This window comes from Gambusia affinis, linkage group LG14 (assembly GCF_019740435.1).
Source record: "Gambusia affinis linkage group LG14, SWU_Gaff_1.0, whole genome shotgun sequence".
In the NCBI taxonomy this organism is placed as follows: Eukaryota; Metazoa; Chordata; class Actinopteri; order Cyprinodontiformes; family Poeciliidae; genus Gambusia; species Gambusia affinis.
In genome coordinates this window covers 3,000,144-3,019,384 of record NC_057881.1, presented here as the reverse complement: position 1 = coordinate 3,019,384, position 19,241 = coordinate 3,000,144, and the positions used below count along the sequence as shown (strand labels likewise).

General features: G+C 34.9%; 1 protein-coding gene across 2 annotated transcripts in view; it reads right to left on the bottom strand.

Annotated features, from left to right (window-relative positions):
• Positions 1–19,241, bottom strand: part of LOC122843198 (HLA class I histocompatibility antigen, A alpha chain-like) — a 40,831-nt gene extending 21,590 nt beyond the window's left edge. The window contains exons 1-5 of one of the 2 annotated variants that reach the window (XM_044137794.1): positions 19,166–19,241; positions 17,130–17,228; positions 2,569–2,736; positions 1,785–2,063; positions 516–818 (exon numbers count right to left, since the gene is read on the bottom strand). In XM_044137794.1, coding sequence (XP_043993729.1) covers positions 516–818; positions 1,785–2,063; positions 2,569–2,736; positions 17,130–17,228; positions 19,166–19,226 — 910 coding nt within the window. In that variant the 5' untranslated portion in view covers positions 19,227–19,241. Of the gene's footprint in view, positions 1–515; positions 819–1,784; positions 2,064–2,568; positions 2,836–7,978; positions 8,115–17,129; positions 17,229–19,165 lie in introns of those variants that run through there. The other variant, XM_044137793.1, reaches the window with a different exon arrangement.

Genomic DNA, 19,241 nt, shown 5'->3' with positions numbered 1-19,241 from the left:
TGCTTCCATAAAACGTTTACCGGTTACACTCCTACTGTGTCATATGGAACGAAATACCTATTGGTATTTTTATTCCCACTCACACTCACAATCACACAGTTTAAAACGATGTAAACTGCCTTTTAACGGGCTTCCAGCTTAGATGTCTAGTTTACGTTAGTTATAAGCAGAAAACTAACAAAATTTGGAGAAATAAAGGCTTGAAAACATAAATAAATGTGTAAATTATCTATAAAATTTGTTTCACCATATGAACTAAGTTACTAAATAAATGAAACTTTCAATGAAATTGTAATTTATTAAATATGACTAAATGTACATTGTAATGGTAAGACTGTTTAGTTTTTAAGTTTTCCATTGCTAATTGTTTAATTGTGATACTGCAATAGAAATACAATTAAAAACTTTTTACTACCAAAAAAAAAAATAAAAAATAAAAACAATGAACAGGTCTGTATTAACTAAAGCATTTCTACATTAAAGTGTATGCTCTAAATTTTTCATTTTATTCTTACCGTCATTGGTCTTGATTTTGCTTTTATCCAGTCTGGTGACAAGATCTTCTTTGACTCCAGAGAGCTGAAACACACATTCATACTTGTTCCAGTCTTCAGTTGGAACAGATGACAGATCGATGTCAACATTCATCTGGAAGGTCCCATCGTTGTTAGAGAGAATCTCTCCTTTCTCCACACCATCATAAATCTCCTCTCCATTTTTCCTCCAGAACATTTCAGCTCTGTTGGGGTAAAAACCTGAAGCAAAGCAGCTGACTGGAGAGGATGGATTCTTCTGGAGGAGAAACACTGATGGACGATCTGCAGAATATATAAAGAAAACATTTTTAGTTTCTTTATAAAGATAAACATTATTTCGTTGTAACTAAATTATTTAAACAATGTACATTTCAATAAACTGAGAAAACTTGATAAGCTGAAAAAAGTTGTCTAATGTGAAAGGAAAAAGATGATGACTGACATGACAATGCAGTAAAAACTTGTTGCAAAGGTTAAGAACTGCATGGAAAATGTCATCCATTCATCCATCCATTTTCTGTTCACCCTTGTCCCTAATGGGGTCAGGAGGGTTGCTGGTTCCTCTCCAGCTGCGTTCCGGGCGAGAGGCGGGGTCACCCTGGACAGGTCGCCAGTCTGTCGCAGGGCAACACAGAGACATACAAGACAAACAACCATTCACACACACACTCACACCTAGGGAGAATTTAGAGACCAATTAACCTGACAGTCATGTTTTTGGACTGTGGGAGGAAGCCGGAGAACCCGGAGAGAACCCACCATGCACAGGGAGAACATGCAAACTGTGATGGTGACATGTTTTTACAAAACAAGGTTCACACATAACTGTAGTTGTGTATTTTGAACTACATAGTGTTTTGTAGGGCTGCACAGTGGCGCAGTTGGTAGAGCTGTTGCCTTGCAGCAAGAAGGTCCTGGGTTCGATTCCCGGCCCGGGGTCTTTCTGCATGGAGTTTGCATGTTCTCCCTGTGCATGGTGGGTTCTCTCCGGGTTCTTCCTCCCACAGTCCAAAAACATGACTGTCAGGTTAATTGGTTTCTCTAAATTCTCCCTAGGTGTGAGTGTGTGTGCGCATGGTTGTTTGTCTTGTATGTCTCTGTGTTGCCCTGCGACAGACTGGCGACCTGTCCAGGGTGACCCACCTCTCGCCTGGAACGTTAGCTGGGGATAGGCACCAGCAACCCTCCCAACTCCATTAGGGACAAGGGTGAACAGAAAATGGATGGATGGATAGTGTTTTGTAATACCTGTTTTCATCAGGGAGTTTCTCCCATAGTTCACATATTTCTTCAGCCACTCAACACAAGTCTGAGTTAAGTAGATCTTCTCATGTTCTACAGCTTTTCTATCATGATCCCACTTTTGTATGGTGCTGACAGCTTCTGATTTTGGAGAGATCCAATGATGTTTCTGTGGGTCCAGGGCAATAAAATCTTCTCCATCATAACCAAACTGATCATAACCTTTGATCTGTGAAGTCTCATCATCCCACTCACAGCCATACATCTGCTGAAAGACATGAACTCCTGAGACAAAAAGACATCAGTGAGTTTAAAACACAATCAATTAATTTGTCCCAATTTAATTGCACAATTTATTTGTGCTCTATCGCAAATAAACTCCTAAATATTTGAATAAATAAACTCAAATAAATAGAAACTTTGAGAAAAATGATAACTTTACATTCCTGGCATGTTTAGTTTACCATGTGTTCATAACTTTTAATTGAACAATAACCACAAAGAATTAAATATTTACTTCTTTATGTCCCAGTAGTGTAATGTTATGGGTTCTAAGCCAGGAATTGGAATAGAAATGGTTTTTAATTATTAATTTTCAGAATAGAGAGGAACACTCACACAAAAAAGACTTATTATTGAAGGGAAATTTACTTGATTAAACACAGAGGCAAATATCTTCAGATGCACAATAACTAAAATCAAGTGTAAAATAACCAGTGACATAATGTACAAGAACAATGTGGGAAACCTAAAAAATATGTGATATGTACAAAGTGAATCATGAACAAACCTTCAGTCTGGCTGAAACGTTGCTTGGCAATTTCTAGGTTTTCCTTGAGGATGTGCTGTTTAACCAGACATGTTTCTGTTTCCTCCTCCCAGTAATCTGGATGTTCTGAACTCACTTTATTCATCCAATCCTGTTTAGGAATGGTTCTGTTGATGTTGCTGTCACAGTAACTTAACTGAACATCATCCACCAACCCAACAGAGACATATGTTGGGAAGTTTGGTATTCCTGAAGATGCCGTATAGAAATACTTCAGAGAGTGGATCACTGTAAGAAAAGGACATTTCAGAATTATTCTATTATGACTGATACCCGACATAAACCCAGGGCATCAGGTTTTGTTCTGATACATGAAATATAAAACACATATCTAGTTTACTTATCTGTCCATGAATTCATATTAAAACAGACTAGTAGCAACACAAGTTCACTTGCAAATAATGGATTTAATCTTTCAAAATGTTGAGTATTTTTGTTAAACAGTGATTTCATTATCAGTATACCTTATACACTGATCAAAAAAAAATTAAGGGAACACTCAAATAACAACCTGCATCTGAGAGAATTAAACATTCTCATTGAATATTTTGTTCTGTACAAAGTTCAAAGTGCTGACAAAAAAAAATGTATTTCAATGGAAATCAAATTTATTAACCAACGGAGGACTGGATTTGGAGTCACACACAAAATTAAAGTGGAAAAACGCTACAGGCTGATCCAACTTGGATGCAATATCCTTAAAACAAGTCAAAATGAGTCTCAGTATTGTGTGTGGCCTCCATGTGCCTGTATGACCTCCCTACGACGCGTAGGCATGCTCCTGATGAGGTGGCAGATGTTCTCCTGAGGGATCTCCTCTCAGAACTAAAGCAGCAGCCAACTCCTGGACAGTCTGTGGTGTAACGTGACGTTGGTTGATGGAGCGAAACATGATGTCCCAGATGTGCTCAATCAGATTTATGTCTGGGGAACAGGTTAGCCAGTCTATAGCTTCAATGCTTTCATCTTGCAGGAACTGCTGACAATCCAGCCACATGAGGTCTAGCATCATCCTGCATTAGGAGGAATCTAGGGCCAACCACAGCAGCATACAGGTCCTTCTCAAAATATTAGCATATTGTGATAAAATTCATTATTTTCCATAATGCAATGATAAAAATTGAACATTCATATATTTTAGATTCATTGCACACTAACTGAAATATTTCAGGTCTTTTATTGTCTGAATACAGATGATTTTGGCATACAGCTCATGAAAACCCAAAATTCCTATCTCACAAAATTAGCATATCATGAAAAGGGTCTCTAAATGAGCTATGAACCTAATCATCTGAATCAACAAATTAACTCTAAGCACCTGCAAAAGATTCCTGAGGCCTTTAAAACTCCCAGCCTGGTTCATCACTCAAAACCCCAATCATGGGTAAGACTGCTGACTTGACTGCTGTCCAGAAGGCCATCATTGACACCCTCAAGCAAGAGGCTATGACAGGAAAGATATTTCTGAACGAATAGGCTGTTCCCAGAGTGCTGTATCAAGGCAGCTCAGTGGGAAGTCTGTGGAAAGGAAAAAGTGTGGCAGAAAACGCTGCACAACGAGAAGAGATGACCGGACCCTGACGAAGATTGTGGAGAAGGGCCGATTCCAGACCTCGGGGGACCTGCTGAAGCAGTGGACTGAGTCTGGAGTAGAAGCATCCAGAGCCACCGTGCACAGGCATGTGCAGGAAATGGGCTACAGGTGCTGCATTCCTCAGGTCAAGACACTTTTGAACCAGAAACAGCAGCAGAGGCTCCTGACTTGGGCTACAGAGAAGCAGCACTGGACTGTTGTCAGTGGTCCAAAGTATTTTTTTCGGATGAAAGCAAATTTTGCATGTAATTCAGAAATCAAGGTGCCAGAGTCTGGAGGAAGACTGAGGAGAAGGAAATACCAAAATGCCAGAAGTCCAGTGTGAAGTACCCACAGTCAGTGATGGTTTGGGGTGCTATGTCAGCTGCTGGTGTTGGTCCACTGTGTTTTATCAAGGGAAGGGTCAATGCAGCTAGCTATCAGGAGATTTTGGAGCACTTCATGCTTCCATCTGCTGAAAAGCTTTATGGAGATGAAGATTTACTTTTTCAGTACAACCTGGCACCAGCTCACAGTGCCAAAACCACTGGTGAATGGTTTACTGACCATGGTATCACTGTGCTCCATTGGCCTGCCAACTCTCCTGACCTGAACCCCATAGAGAATCTGTGGGATATTGTGAAGAGAAAGTTGAGAGACTCAAGACCCAACACTCTGGATGAGCTAAAGGCCAGTATCGAAGCATCCTGGGCCTCCATAACACCTTAGCAGACCACAGGCTGTTTGCCTCCATGCCACGCCGCACTGAAGCAGTTATTTCTGAAAAAGGAATCCCGACCAAGTATTGAGTGCATAATTGTACATAATTATTTGAAGGCTGACTTTTTTGTATTAAAAACACTTTTCTTTTATTGGTCGAATGAAATATGCTAATTTTGTGAGATAGGAATTTGGGGGTTTTATGACCTGTATGCCAAAATCAGCATTTTTAAGACAATAAAAGACCTGAAATATTGCAGTAAGTGTGCAATGAATCTAAAATATATGAATGTTCAATTTTTATCATTGCATTATGGAAAATAATGAACTTTATCACAATATGCTAATATTTTGAGAAGGACCTGTATGGTCTCAGAACAGGTCTAAGGATCTCATCTCGGTACCAAATGGCAGTCATGGAGGGCTATGCAGCGCTCCAAAGAAATGCCACCCGACACTATTACTGACCGACTGCCAAACCGGTCATGCTAAAGGACGTTGCAGACAGCAGATCGCTCTCCACGGTGTCTCAAGACTCTGTCACGTGCTCAGTGTGAACCTGCTTTCTTCTGTGAAGAGCACAGAACTCCAGTGGTAAATTTGCCAATCCTGGTGTTCTGTGGCAAATGCCAAGTGTCAAACACAATGTTGGGCTGTGAGTACAATCCCCACCTGTGGACTTCAGGCCCTCATACCATCCTCATGGAGTTGGTTTCTAACAGTTTGTGCAGCCACATGCACATTTGTGGCCTGCTGGAGGGTTCCGACAGTGCTCCAGCTTGCACAAAGACGGAGGTAGTGGTCCTGCTGCAGGGTTTTTGTCGTCCTATGGCCTCCCCCACCTCTCCTGGTGTACTGATCTGTCTCCTCGTAGCGCCTCCAGCCTCTGCTAAACTGCTAAACAGCAAACCTTCTTTCCACAGCTTGCATTGATGTGCCATCTTGGATGAACTGCACTACTTGAGCCACTTGTGTGGGTTGCAGAGCCATTATTACATTTGTTAAAAACATCTACTGTCTCATCTTCTGTTGCCAAGTTATGATGTAGATGATAAATGTCAGAATGGGACAGAAGAATGTAACCATGAACATTTGTTGTTAAAAATAAATTAAAATAAAGTAAAAAAAAAAGTGACCAAAACATCAGCCAGAAAGCATATAGGTACTGAGACGTGTTCTGTGGTCTCCACCTGCAGAACCACTCCTTTATTGAGTGTGTCTTGCTAATTGCCAATAATTTCCACCGGTTGTCTATTCCATTTGTATAACAGCTTGTGAAATTGATTGTCAGTCAGTGCTGCTTCCTAAGTGGACAGTTTTATTTCATTGAAGTTTGATTTAATAGGAGTTATATTGTGTTGTTTACGTGTTCCCTTTATTTTTTTTAGCAGCATACAACATAACAACTTGAACATCGTCAGAACTTTTGTTTAGGATTAAGAAGGTCTTTTGTTACCTTCTAAATCTTTTATTCTTAACATTTAATCTGATTCTGGCTGTGTTTTAATAAACCTCTTTAACCATTTTTATTTTAAAAATTCACCATTATGTGTTTTTTTGACAAATATTCTTAATTTATATTATAAAATTCTCTAGTTTTTCACTGGAATAACATCAAAGGGGGGGAAAAGGGAAGTTTCGGGTACATTACTTTGCTCATGTTTAATTTTATTACATATTACATTACTCTATCAAGGATTTCACTAAGAAAATGACATATAATTCAGAGTTGAGTAGTTACTAGTTACATTTAATCAGTTACATTTACTTGAGTAACCTTTTGGAAAAAATATTTTTAGTAATATTTTAACTACACTGTACTTTTTCCTTTTACTTGAGTAATTTTATTATGAAGTTTCACCACTCTTACTTTAGTAAAATTTCTGGATACTTCACTGAATGAAGAAAAAGCTTGTTTTACTCAGCATTTACCAGACACAGACCTGCTGTTTTTGTTGAAGTTCCATAAGTTTTATATGGAAAGAAACTGATTTGGAAAAAAAATTATTTTGCCTTATCGTGTTATGTTGTAATTATGTTATTTATATTAATTATTTTTCATTTATGTCCTTAAAATAGCTAAATTTCCACATACATTTATAATTTGGTCTTTCTGCTGATGTAGTTTTTTTAATATTAAAAGACTGATGTCTTGATCAGTTCCTCAGTACTTGAGTTGAGTTTTTGCCAAATACTTTTTATTCTTCCTTGACTAGTTTCTTGGATGGCTACTTATTGGTTTTACTTGAGTAAAAATATGTTGAAGTAATGCTACTCTTACTTGTGGATATCTTTTGGGTGAAAAAATAAACACAGAAAAGAACGAAGAGATCATATTATCACTTACAGCCAGGGATGAGTCTAGTGTTTACTAAAATACCTACATAATCAGATCATGTGATTCTCTGAACAAAGAGCAGGAGAGGGAAAAAACCGTGACAAAAATGTAAGCAGGAAGACTTCTGGGCTGAGAATTATTGCACGTAAACTGGCGAACGAAACAAAAAATAAACTAAAAATATATTCTTTAAATTCAGTGTTTTGTTTGATTTTGGCCGGTAAGCATTTGTAAAAGAAATGTTATTGTAACATGAGAAGCATTAAAATCTAAAACAAACTTCAGATTTTGGTGAAAATTTAAAAACCTCATTTTAGCAAACTTTATTCAGAATGTTGATTACACTGTGGAGTAAACCTGATAAACTCACTAGAATGTATTTATGTATTTAATAATATTTATGTAATAGCATGTATTATTTACATGTAGCCTAACCCATAAGTAACAACAACACTGAGACTTAACATGCTGCCATTTTGTTTGTAGCCTAAGCCAATCAGCTAGATAATGTCAAATCATAATGGTTACAATTATGATTGTAACCATTTTTATTTAACATGGTTAAAAAAAAAACTTAATGCCCGGCTCACTTTGCTTAATTTTAGACAATTCTCTATTAAATGCATAAGTAAAATTTTTAAAACTCAGGAGCCATTACCGGGATCTGCCATCGATTAAACCTCAAAATAACACAAAGTTGTTAAAATAATGCTGATCTTTAGACCTTTAAGTTTTCTTACCTGCTGTAGACTCTTGTATTCCTACTAGAATCAGAAAAATTAAGGTCGTTTTTTCGGCCATTTCATTTTTTATACATCCACTTCAAAGCTACGTGACTCTTCTGAGCGAACAGACTGAAAATAAGGAAGTAGCGCAGTGTGCACCTCGTCTTGAGCATTCACCTGAGCCAATGGGATCGTCAGGGGCGTAAACGTCACTTGTAACTGGGTTAAACAGTGTTAGACAGGTTCGTTAACGAAAGTGAAAGTAAATTGAGTTGACAGTCAGATCGACTTTAATGGAAAGATGGAACTTGACTTTGTTGTGTTCAGGTGATTCAGAATTAAGAAAAAAAGTCTCAAACGCAAATTACTTGTGTGGTTTCAATATACGCCGCTCACCAGTTCAATAAGAATGTCTGAAAATTTTTATTAAAAAATCGTTTTGCAAGTTCAGAGCTCCGTGTTTATTTTTTTCCTTATTTCTTTTCAACACTTGCCTTTGCTTTTAACGTGTCATTTGAATGTTAATATCAGGACCTAAAAATGCCCAAATAACACAAACTATTTTTGCATTTTTTAAAATAAATTAACTTATGACATTTAGGTTTACTTTCTATTGAGGGCCAAGAAGGGACTAAATAAATAAATAGATCATTAATTAAATATAACATGAGATAAATAAATGTTTCATTAATTTTATCCTTTAAACCTGCCCATCAAAGTCAAGGTGAGGAGCTAACATTGATCTGTTGAACTTCATTAGTTCAGTCTGATTCTTTGATAATCAAAGGCTTTTGTGAAGAAGGATTTTTATAAGGTTTTCTGTGAGTTCATTAACGAGACTTTACAATTAGCAGACTTTAGGAGATTGTCATGCAAACTATGTGGTGGATAAAGTCAAAGATCTGACTGGATGCCAAAGAACTGCAAACATGTTTAAAAAGACACAAATCATTGCAAATAAGACAAGCAGATTTATTTGTTTACTCTGTAAAAATTATAAACATTTTGTTATATAATGGTGGAAACTCTGCAACAGGTTTTTTGGTTTTTGTTGTCTATCCAACATTTCCCTCCATTACCTTTTATTTGTTAACAAGGTCAATAAATCCATATCAGATAAATCACCTGTCTGTAAATGTTTTAACTGAGGAATCTTTTAATTAATTTATCATGGTATCTTTTTCTGTTTTTATTGTCAATATTCTGTAACCTCTGTGTTCTGATCCCAGACTTAACCAGGATTCTCTTGAAAAATAGATTTTTAATCTCAATGAGATTTTCCTGGTGAAATAAATTTTAAATAATAATAATAAAAAAAGAAGAAAACATTTTTATATAACAAAATATAAAAGCATTTTATTGATTTCAAATACAGACATTCAGTGTTTTGTATCACTCAAACAAAACAAAGAACCAAAAATAAATAAAAGCAGCTCATATTGTAACAAACATTTCTACAAAAGTTTCATGGGTCAATGTGGGATCTAAGATGTTTGTACAACTCAGACATGTTTTTGATTTCACATGCTAAAAAAATGTATTAATTAACAACTTTTCAAAAAGCACCACCTCACCAACTATATATTATTAAACATTTAACATCTAAAATACAGCTAGAAAAATTAACTTTAAAAAAAAATAAAAAAATTTAAGCCTCAATATTTTCATACTAAAACTCATCTGGCACAGCAGGACAGAATCAAGTCATTATTGTGGAAAAAAAAATGATTGTGTTGTTTTCAAAACCTCTTGTAGACAATATTTGAAAAGAAAGTCCATATAATATGGAGATCACTGAAAATTACATCTGATGTTTTATTTAGATGCAGAAATCCAGGAAAACTCAGATTTTGGTGTCCAAGGTCCTCATTTGTTAGGGTTTTATTTGCTGTTGAAACAATTCAATAAGCAGAAATGTTAAATAAAGTGTTTCCATGTCATGTAAATACATGTTATATAATAAAACAATGTCTAAATACAATACACTGAAAAAGAAACAAGTTTTAACAATGGGAACTTACCGTTGTAGCAACAGTTTGTCTGATGAGGAACTGTCTTTAGTGTCGACTGAACTGGTACTAGTTAAAGATGAAGTCTCTGCGCTTTGTGTCTTGATATCTTGATGAAATACAAAATAAAAAAAACATTTTGTGTGTATAGTAAATTTTAATTTGATTGTTTTTCAGTTTCTTCTATTGTCAGACGAAACCTTTATTAGTGAAACTAAATCTAATAAAGGTTTCTGTGGTTGTTTAATGAACACAGTATGGATTTATCATTTTCCCATAAAGCAAATCACATTAAAATATCATGCAGAGATTTTCTCTAATCATGCAGAGTGGTTGCTGGTTCTACATGATTCTTGTTCTCTATTGCTAACTTACAACACTGTCTCCTTTCATTTCCCCTTCTCCCTCCATTTTTATTATCTAGTAATAAGATCATAAACTCTTAACTCACTGTTAAATCACAAAGATCTGAAATCAATCTCTCTGATGTAGTTCAGCTACAGAAAAATCCGTCTTGCAATTCTTACAATTTGACAACTGGTATTATTGAGATTTCATTTCATCTATTCTCACATGAGTTTTAAAAATGTACTGTGGATCACAGAAAATATTACAAATTGAGACAAAGACGACAAAAATATGACCAAACATTTTAAATACTTACTGGCATCAAGTATACGCTCTGAAATAAAAAAAGAAGAGATTGATAAATTATTTGTTTATAATATTTTACATCTACAACAAACAGAATCAAATATTTTTGCAAATTATAAAATGAATGAAGTGATTAAATACACTTGACAAGCCCTGAATATCATAATCTAAAACTCAGTAGTTTTATATTATCTGATTATCTGAGAGAACATTTAGCAGCTTTACTGTAGTTTCAACATTGAGATAACTCAACGTTGAAAACAATTGAGTTACTGTGGCCCGGGACTTTTTTCCCCTATTTTACATACATTCAACAAATATCCTGCTAAAACATCTTTCACTGTCTTCCATAAACTATCAGAAGGTTTGTTTATTTCTGAGATGCTGGTTATTATTATTATTATTATTATTATTACATTGCTGCAGTTTTGTTTTGTTTTAGTTTTGTTCATTCTTTACTCACCGATCACTGCACCTTTTAATAAATTTGTACAGAGTACAATGTGATATTATTTAAATATCACATATAGCATTTTATTCCTCCTGTAAATAAAGGAAGTTTTACTTGTCCTTTAAAATCCTTTGACATCATCTTTAAACTTCAAAATGCCTCGCCAGATTTGAAGAGCAGACTGGCTTTAGTACTGCTCTGTAACTCAGTTTGTACACAAACTTTATGACATTCTTCAATTTGTTCCTTTCAAATTCCTAATTAAATTTGAAATGAATTTAGTGAACTAGGCCTGATAATCTGTCTTGTCATAGTTACATTTTCTGGCATTTAGGGAATCTTTAAACTATTCAAAATCTGTAATACATTTTTAAACAAATATTAGAATTTTATGCATCTTTTTCTTCAATCTGTCCTGTGAACATTATTTTTGGAGAAAGTTCACTTTAATGTCTGTGACATCAACATTGTGATGAGTTGAATGTGTTGATGTGAGCAGGAACTACTTGTGGTTTTAATTAAAATTTATTTGTGTTTATTGTTGTCGTTCCTGCAAAACCTCTGAGGAATCTGTAACTTAAACATCTTTAAGACACAAAACCAATTACTTTATTTTAACTTTGTTTGGTTTTAGCTTCCACAACTGTGAAGTTTCAGATTTTTCTTTTCTCATTATATCAGTTTTACATATTCACCAAAATGACTAAGAACTTTGAGTTAATTTAACAGTGATATTTTATCAGCTCAACTCAAAACCTACAATAAAAAAAAAAAAAAAAGATAATTGATTTCTCACCAGTTTTCTTTTTGTAAAGAATGAATCCCGTCACAGCAATGAGTCCAAAGAGTGTCACTGACACAATAATAATGATGAGCATGGAGGCTGAATTTGGGGTCTGGCTTCGCACCAAAAAATTAAATAGGGATCTGCTCCCCTGCGCAGGAATCCACTGCTAATGACCGATAGATACTCCACTCGGTTTGGTTTGATTACAGTCACGCAGTTCCAGGTCAGATTTATATTTTTGTCTGCACACTTTACAAAGCGCTTCTCTGTCACCTGGTGAAAACTTGTATTTTCTCATGGTGAGGCGCAAAATGACTCGCTAGTTCCCAACACGTTAGGCGCTTCCAACGCTACGCATGCGCACAGCAGATCGGACGGCGGAAGCAATCGAGTCCATCAACGTCAGCTCAGGTCCTGGGAGTAGATATAATTCTTAATACAGATTTTATAGTTGAACAAACTTAAAACAAAAAGTCAGAATCAATGTAAAATTCTAAACATATTGAAGGGTTCATGAATTTATTATTATTATTATTTTTTTTAATTTACTACCAAGTCAGAATCTATTTGTTACCTTTTACTACCTTTCACTACAGCGTGGAAACCATGGTCATTTCCATGATCCTTTCCAAAGAGTAAAACTGAATAAACATCCTCCAAAAGTGGAGATTTAAGAGAATTTACAGTGCTTTACATTTAAGTGTCCAATGTAAAACTGTCAAAGACAGTAAAATTGTTTTTTTCCCCCTTTTTTTAAAACATTCCTTCCACATTTACAGGTAAAAAAAGTTTTTACATACAGGTCTTATGTTTAATAAAAGAAACTTCATTCAACCTTCAGCAACTCACTTGTATGTGTTGGTCTGTTTCTGCATTTTCATCCTTGTGGAAGAAATTGGGTTTCCTCTGGAGCCTGACCGTTTACCCGAGCTGTAACGTCAAAAAGCATGTGAATAAATGTTCTGCTATAAACCAATGTAAAATGTACAGAAAATATTCTGAGGATGAAATATAAAATAGAAAAACTTTAGGAAATTACAGAGCTACAGATAAAAATAGATTAAATAGTGAGAGGCTTTACTTACGAGATGGTGGACGCTTGGCTGAAACAAATAGAAAAAAACAACTTTAGATTTTGTCTGAAAAAAAAGTCCTTTCACTTCTGCCATTCTCTACAGAGACAACAACCCAGTGAACATTTTAGATGAACATACCTCCAAATAATTCATCGACCTCCAGGCTAGATTTGGTAGATTTTTGGTTAAATGTGATACTTTTTGACATCCATAATTAGTTTTAGCTGACATCATCAGATTTTATCATAATTAAAGACAAAAAAAATCAACTTGTGAAACTCACTATCCCTCAGCTACTGTCTCCTACCACTAATATTAAGAAATATCTTTAATTGGATTAGTAATCTATTAGTTCAGCAGATTTAGTGGGTCTGATTTTATTCTTGTTGTGCGTAAATTGAGATCAGTTTTTACAATTAGAAATGATCAGTTTCTCATCTGCCTCAGAGATATTCTATGAGCTCTGAATAATCTGTGTTACAAACAAACTCAGTCACAGAGGAGCTCTGTTTGGAAATTACGATGCTGATTAACTGACATTTCTATTTTTAAATAAAGCAACAGCATTTCATATCTGGTCATATTCAGCAAACACCAGCCTGTAAAGTTGAAATGTTTAAAGACGATTTAGATTAAGATCCAGTTCCAATTTTCAAGTACACTACAAATATTATATAATCATATTTACCACTATTTTTTCCATTTTTGGTTCTCAGATAAAGAAAAGCTGAGCCTTTTTAAGCACACTTTACCTAATTACAATAATATCACATCTGAAATAAGAATTGAATTGTTTCACACTAACTCAAACGAAGCCGTCTTTGACTTTTTGTCACTTTCTGTCACTTTTCCATTTGTTTTGCATGGCCCTAAATCTAATTTTAGATTACTTCTAGAAAGTATTGCTTGGTTTAACCCTCCTGTTGTCCTAAAATAACATTTAGTGGATCTTTAGGGAGTTTTATAACACAGTGGCGGGTCATTTTGGCCCGAGGACAACAGGAGGGTTAAACCTAGGATAAATACGTAGGTGTAGATCATGGCTAAACATCAGCATGATACTGTTTAAAGATGATATATAGCTTCAAAGTTTCTCACTTGGCAAAGCTCAACAATCAAAATACAGAAAAATTAAGATAAAAATGTCCAACTCACCGTTCCTCTTCTTGTAAATAATGAATCCAATCACAGCAATGAGACCAAGAACAGCCGCAGCAACAACAACAGGGATGATCACATTGATGGTATTTGCTGTTGAGCAAAACAAACCAGGTCACAATCATGTCAAGGTTTCTTTATGCCATTTCATCTAAACACCATGACCAGGCTTTTGCTTTGTTCATATTTTGCTCGTTCTGGTTTCTGTTCTTCAATGTATTTTCTTTCAGAAACTATAATCGTATGTTATTTCATTAATAATTTGCAGCAATTTTCAAGTGTCATAAAGTTGTTATAGGGCTGCACAAATGATACTGTCATTTCATTTAAATACTTACATTCATTGGTCAAGATTCTTGTTTTCTCCAGTCTTGTGGTGATGTCTTTGACTCCAGAGAGCTGAAACACACATTCATACTTGTTCCAGTCTTCAGTTGGGACAGATGACAGATCGATGTGAACGCTCATCTGGAAGGTTCCATCATTGTTGGGCTTGATCTCTCCTTTAATCACACCATCATGAATCTCCTCTCCATTTTTCCTCCAGAACATTTCAGCTCTGTTGGGGTAAAAACCTGAAGCGAAGCAACTGACTGGAGAGGATGGAGACTTCTGGAGAAAAGAAACTGATGGACGATCTGCAGAGCATGTAAAGACATTTATATATACAAAAACATTTTTAAATCCTTTATAAATATAAACATAATTTTTTGCTAACTAATTCATATTAACAATAGAGATTTCAGCTTACAGAGAAAACTTGATTTATGAACAATTAATTAAAAACAGGTTGAAAAGTCATTTAGCGCCATGGAAACTGATGAAGTTTATATAAAACAAGGGAAACACATAAATGTAACTGTGTGCATTAAACTACATTATGTTTTGTAATACCTGTTCTCGTCAGTGATCTCCTCCCATAGTTCACATATTTCTTCAGCCACTCAATGCATGTTTTAGTTAAGTAGAACTTCTCAAGTTCTTTAATAGTTCTATCATTATTCCATTTATTTCCGGTGCTGACAGCTTGTGGTTTTGGAGTGATCCATTGATGTGTCTGTGGATCCAGTGTGATTAAATCTTCTCCATCATAACCAAACTGATCATAACCTTTGACCTCTCCAGTCTCATCATCCCACTCACAGCCATACATCTGCTGATATACGTGTTTCCCTGAGACAAAGAGACATCAGTGAATTTAAAATACATTCAATTAATTTGTTCCAACTGCATCTCACTGTAAAACTGTTCTATCAAAAATAAACTTCTAAGCTTTTAATCAAATTAACAAAAATGAATAAAAGCTTTTCACAAAATGCTAACTTTGCATTTATACTCCTCCCCCCCACCAAGAACAGTAACGTTAGTTTACAATTTGTTCATAACATTTAATGGGACCATATAAACAAATAGTCAAATATTCACTGCTATAAGTTCTGATGTTTAACTATAAGGCATGAATAGGAATAGAAACGGTTTTCTGTGATCCCATTTCAGATTAAACAGGAACACACAAAAATACTATTTATTGATCTTATGAAATATACAGTGTTATGGAAAATTATTATTTTTAGTGCTTAATACAGCTAATCTTACCCCAGATGTAAAGGTTATAATGAACAGGCTGATTTTGAACAAATTTCTTAATTTTAAACAGGTTTGTGTAAAGGATTTGAAACTAAAACTACTCTATCGGTAAATATTTAGAAGTAGGTCAAATCTGTGATCTCTCTGTGAGGTTCCTCCTGCTGTGTTATCAGAGGTCAGGAGGCCATAAAATTAGTATTGCCTGTGAAACAGAACTCTGTTGGGTTCACAGAACATCAAACGTCTTTTAATCACATCTGGTATGGTTTAAACTAAAATGCAACATAGAATGTTGAGATCATTAACATTTTTCTAAGTATTAATAGCAAGTTTATAATTAAAGTGCATTATCTAAGTTTAGAATGGTGAATGCTGAATGTATTTGAAAATTGTACTGTCTATGATAATATCTGAACCAAATGGAAATTGTTTCAATGAAAATGTGTTGTTTAGTATTAGAAAACTGTTCAGGATGTATGTGATAAGGCAAAGATTCAAATCTTTGGAGAGGCTCAATGCAAAACTAGGTTTGTGAAGATAATCTTTCCTTAAACTAAATTACTTGATTTGGCCGGGAGGCACTCCGAATTTCACAGGTATCTGTGAAGTCTTGTTGTATGCTTTTATTTGCCCAAATGGCCAGGAGACCTGGATGCAGCTGCTTGCTCCATTGTTCTTCCAGAGAGCAAATGGCCTTTGATCTCTGGCGTGAAATTAGGGGAAGGTTTAAGTTTTATTGGCGTCCAAGGTAGCGTCTGATTGGTCATACAGAGCTACACCTCAATTGAATACATTAAAAAGTTAGGAAACACCTCCACTATAAGAGATCGAACACAGTGATAATAATTCAGATTGCTGGTATATTTCTGCCGTTTTGGCATCAGCCTTCTCCAAAGACATGTCTTTGCCTTTTCTTTCTCTGTCCTTGTTTTTATTCTTTGTCTGTCTCAGGTAATGAGTCTGTATCTTGGCTGCTTTGCAGCTCATGTTGTTACTTCATTGTGGTTTCCTATGAGATTAAACGCTGTAACTCTGTGACGTCATCACGCATCGTTGCTCCTGATTGGCACACGCGGCTCACTGGAAGAATCCGGGAAATAGGGAGAAATAGAGAGAGCCAAGCTTTTTCCAAATTAAGCTAACCTATTATTTCTTTCTTCAACAACAGATAACTAACAATCAAGTGTAAAATAATCATTAACATGAAAATGTGCAAAAAACAATGTGGGAAACTTTACAAAAACTACTGTGTGTACAAGATGAAATATAAACAAACCTCCAGTCTTGTTGAAACGTTGTTTTGCAATTTGGAGGCTGATTTGGAAGGTTTCCTGTTTATCCCGACATGTTTTAGTTTCCTCCTGCCAGTATTTTGGATGTTCTGAACTCACTTGATTCATCCAATCCTGTTCAGGAATATTTTTATTTGTTCTGCTGTCACAGTGACTTATCTGAACTTCATCCACCAACCCAACAGAGACATATGATGGGAAGTTTTCTATTCCTGAAGATGCCGTGTAGAAATACTTCAGAGAGTGGGTCACTGTAAGAAAAACACATTTCTGAATATTTTAACTTTATTATTACTCATATTGAATATAAACCCACTTCATCAGCATTAGTCATTAAAAAGGGATCAGCTTAGTATCAGTATACATTATTTTTATCAGCATACATTAATAATTGTTCAGACTCCCAATAACAGAACAGTCATACCAGCAGCGCAAAGCATCACATAATTGTTATTATTATTATAATTATTATTGTTATTATTTATGTTATTATTCTAAAACTTCTATTGTATCAACAGCAAAACTGTTCTACGTCCATGTGGAAGTCAGAAAAACAATCTGTTGAAGAGTTTCTATTGATCAGCACAGAATATCTTTGATCTGATCAAAGCTGAACTGGGACCAAAAAACACACCTGGCATTTTTGACCATGACAGCCCACTATTACTTATTAATATGACATACCAGTGGATATATCTGGACATTGTGCTGCTTCAAATGTTAAAATAAAGTACAACCTACAAGGAGGAGAGTAACCATGTCAGAAAATTCTTTCCCTCTTTTTTATTTTTGGAGAGAACCTCTGTCACAGTTTCACCTTGACGTGAAAATATCAGTGAAACTCTGCAAGACATATTATGGAATATGCTGTTTATGCAAAAACTTAAATAATAACAGTGAGACAATATATCCATGTAAAATAAAGAGCTCTTCATCAAACTGGCACCTTGAAGTATGAAAAAAAATTCACTAATGTTATTTTGCCTACAAATGATAAATAATATATTTCAGCAAAGTAATGTTTCATTAATATTATATTTATATTATATAACACAACATATAACTAACACCTGCTAACTGTAACTTTATGGTACAAATTATGCTCAGTTTCTCACCATATTCACTTAGCATATAAACAAAGGCTATAAAAGCAGGTCTCTATAGTTTATGCAAAAAACTGTAGTTTTGCACACCAAGCCATTCTAACTCCATAACGTATTATTACGTTTTAAGTCTGACTGAATAAAACAAGTCAAGTAATCATTTAGTAATTGTTTAGTATTTTGAATATTTTGGCTACAGCTTCTTCTGATAGTATTTAGTGAGGATGTGTCTCTTAAAGTTAAAAAAATAATAATAATAATTCAATTGTACAAATTGTGACTGTTCTCTAACTGTTCTATTTTTCATTTTTTGTTTTCTGCATGAAGGCTTCCTCTTCATGAACATTTTCAGTTCCTCCTTACTGGGGTAACAGTTCCTAAATCTGCCCCTGGATCACGAGTCTCTCATTATTTTTCTCTTTCTCCTGCACTGAATCTTCTCCAGTGTCAAAGTTTACACAGGGGAAGAGTTTATGTTTCATTAGATTATTAATTAACCATTTACAGGTCAATATTTTCTTGATTTGAAAGTGATTTTTAAATAGTAAAAGAAAACAACGTTAAATAGTAGGAGCTGGTGGAAAATTTGGGCATATCTAACCTTAGTGCTGGTGCAGCTATAAGAAAAGTTAGACGCACTATTAAAACAAGTTCTTCATTGAGTGAAGTTACTCACAGTGGGCAGAGAATCCAAATATTTTACTCAAGTAAAAGTTTCGATACTTCATAATAAAATGACTTAAGTAAAAGTAAAAAGCAAAGCATAGTGAAAATATTCCCAAAAGTATTTTTCTTCTTCAAAACTTTAAATGTAACTGAATGTAACTAGTTCCTACCAACTATGATAAAAACAAGATGGTGTCATTTAAAAGAGTGGCTGGTAGAGAAATGACTAGAGATTTGTTTTGATTTTCTCCTTTAATAAAATTAAAATACCAATATAATATATGCTCAACTTCATTTAATTTTAGACAATTATCTTTTAAATGAGTGAGCAAAATGTTTAAACTGTCATCAATTAAACATCAAAAGATCATAAGCTTGTTCTAACACAGATCTTTAGATCTTTAAGTTTTTTAACTCACCTGCTAAAGATCCTCGTATTCCCATAAGAATCAGAATCATTAGAGGCGTCACTTCAGCCATGTTCCTTTACATGTT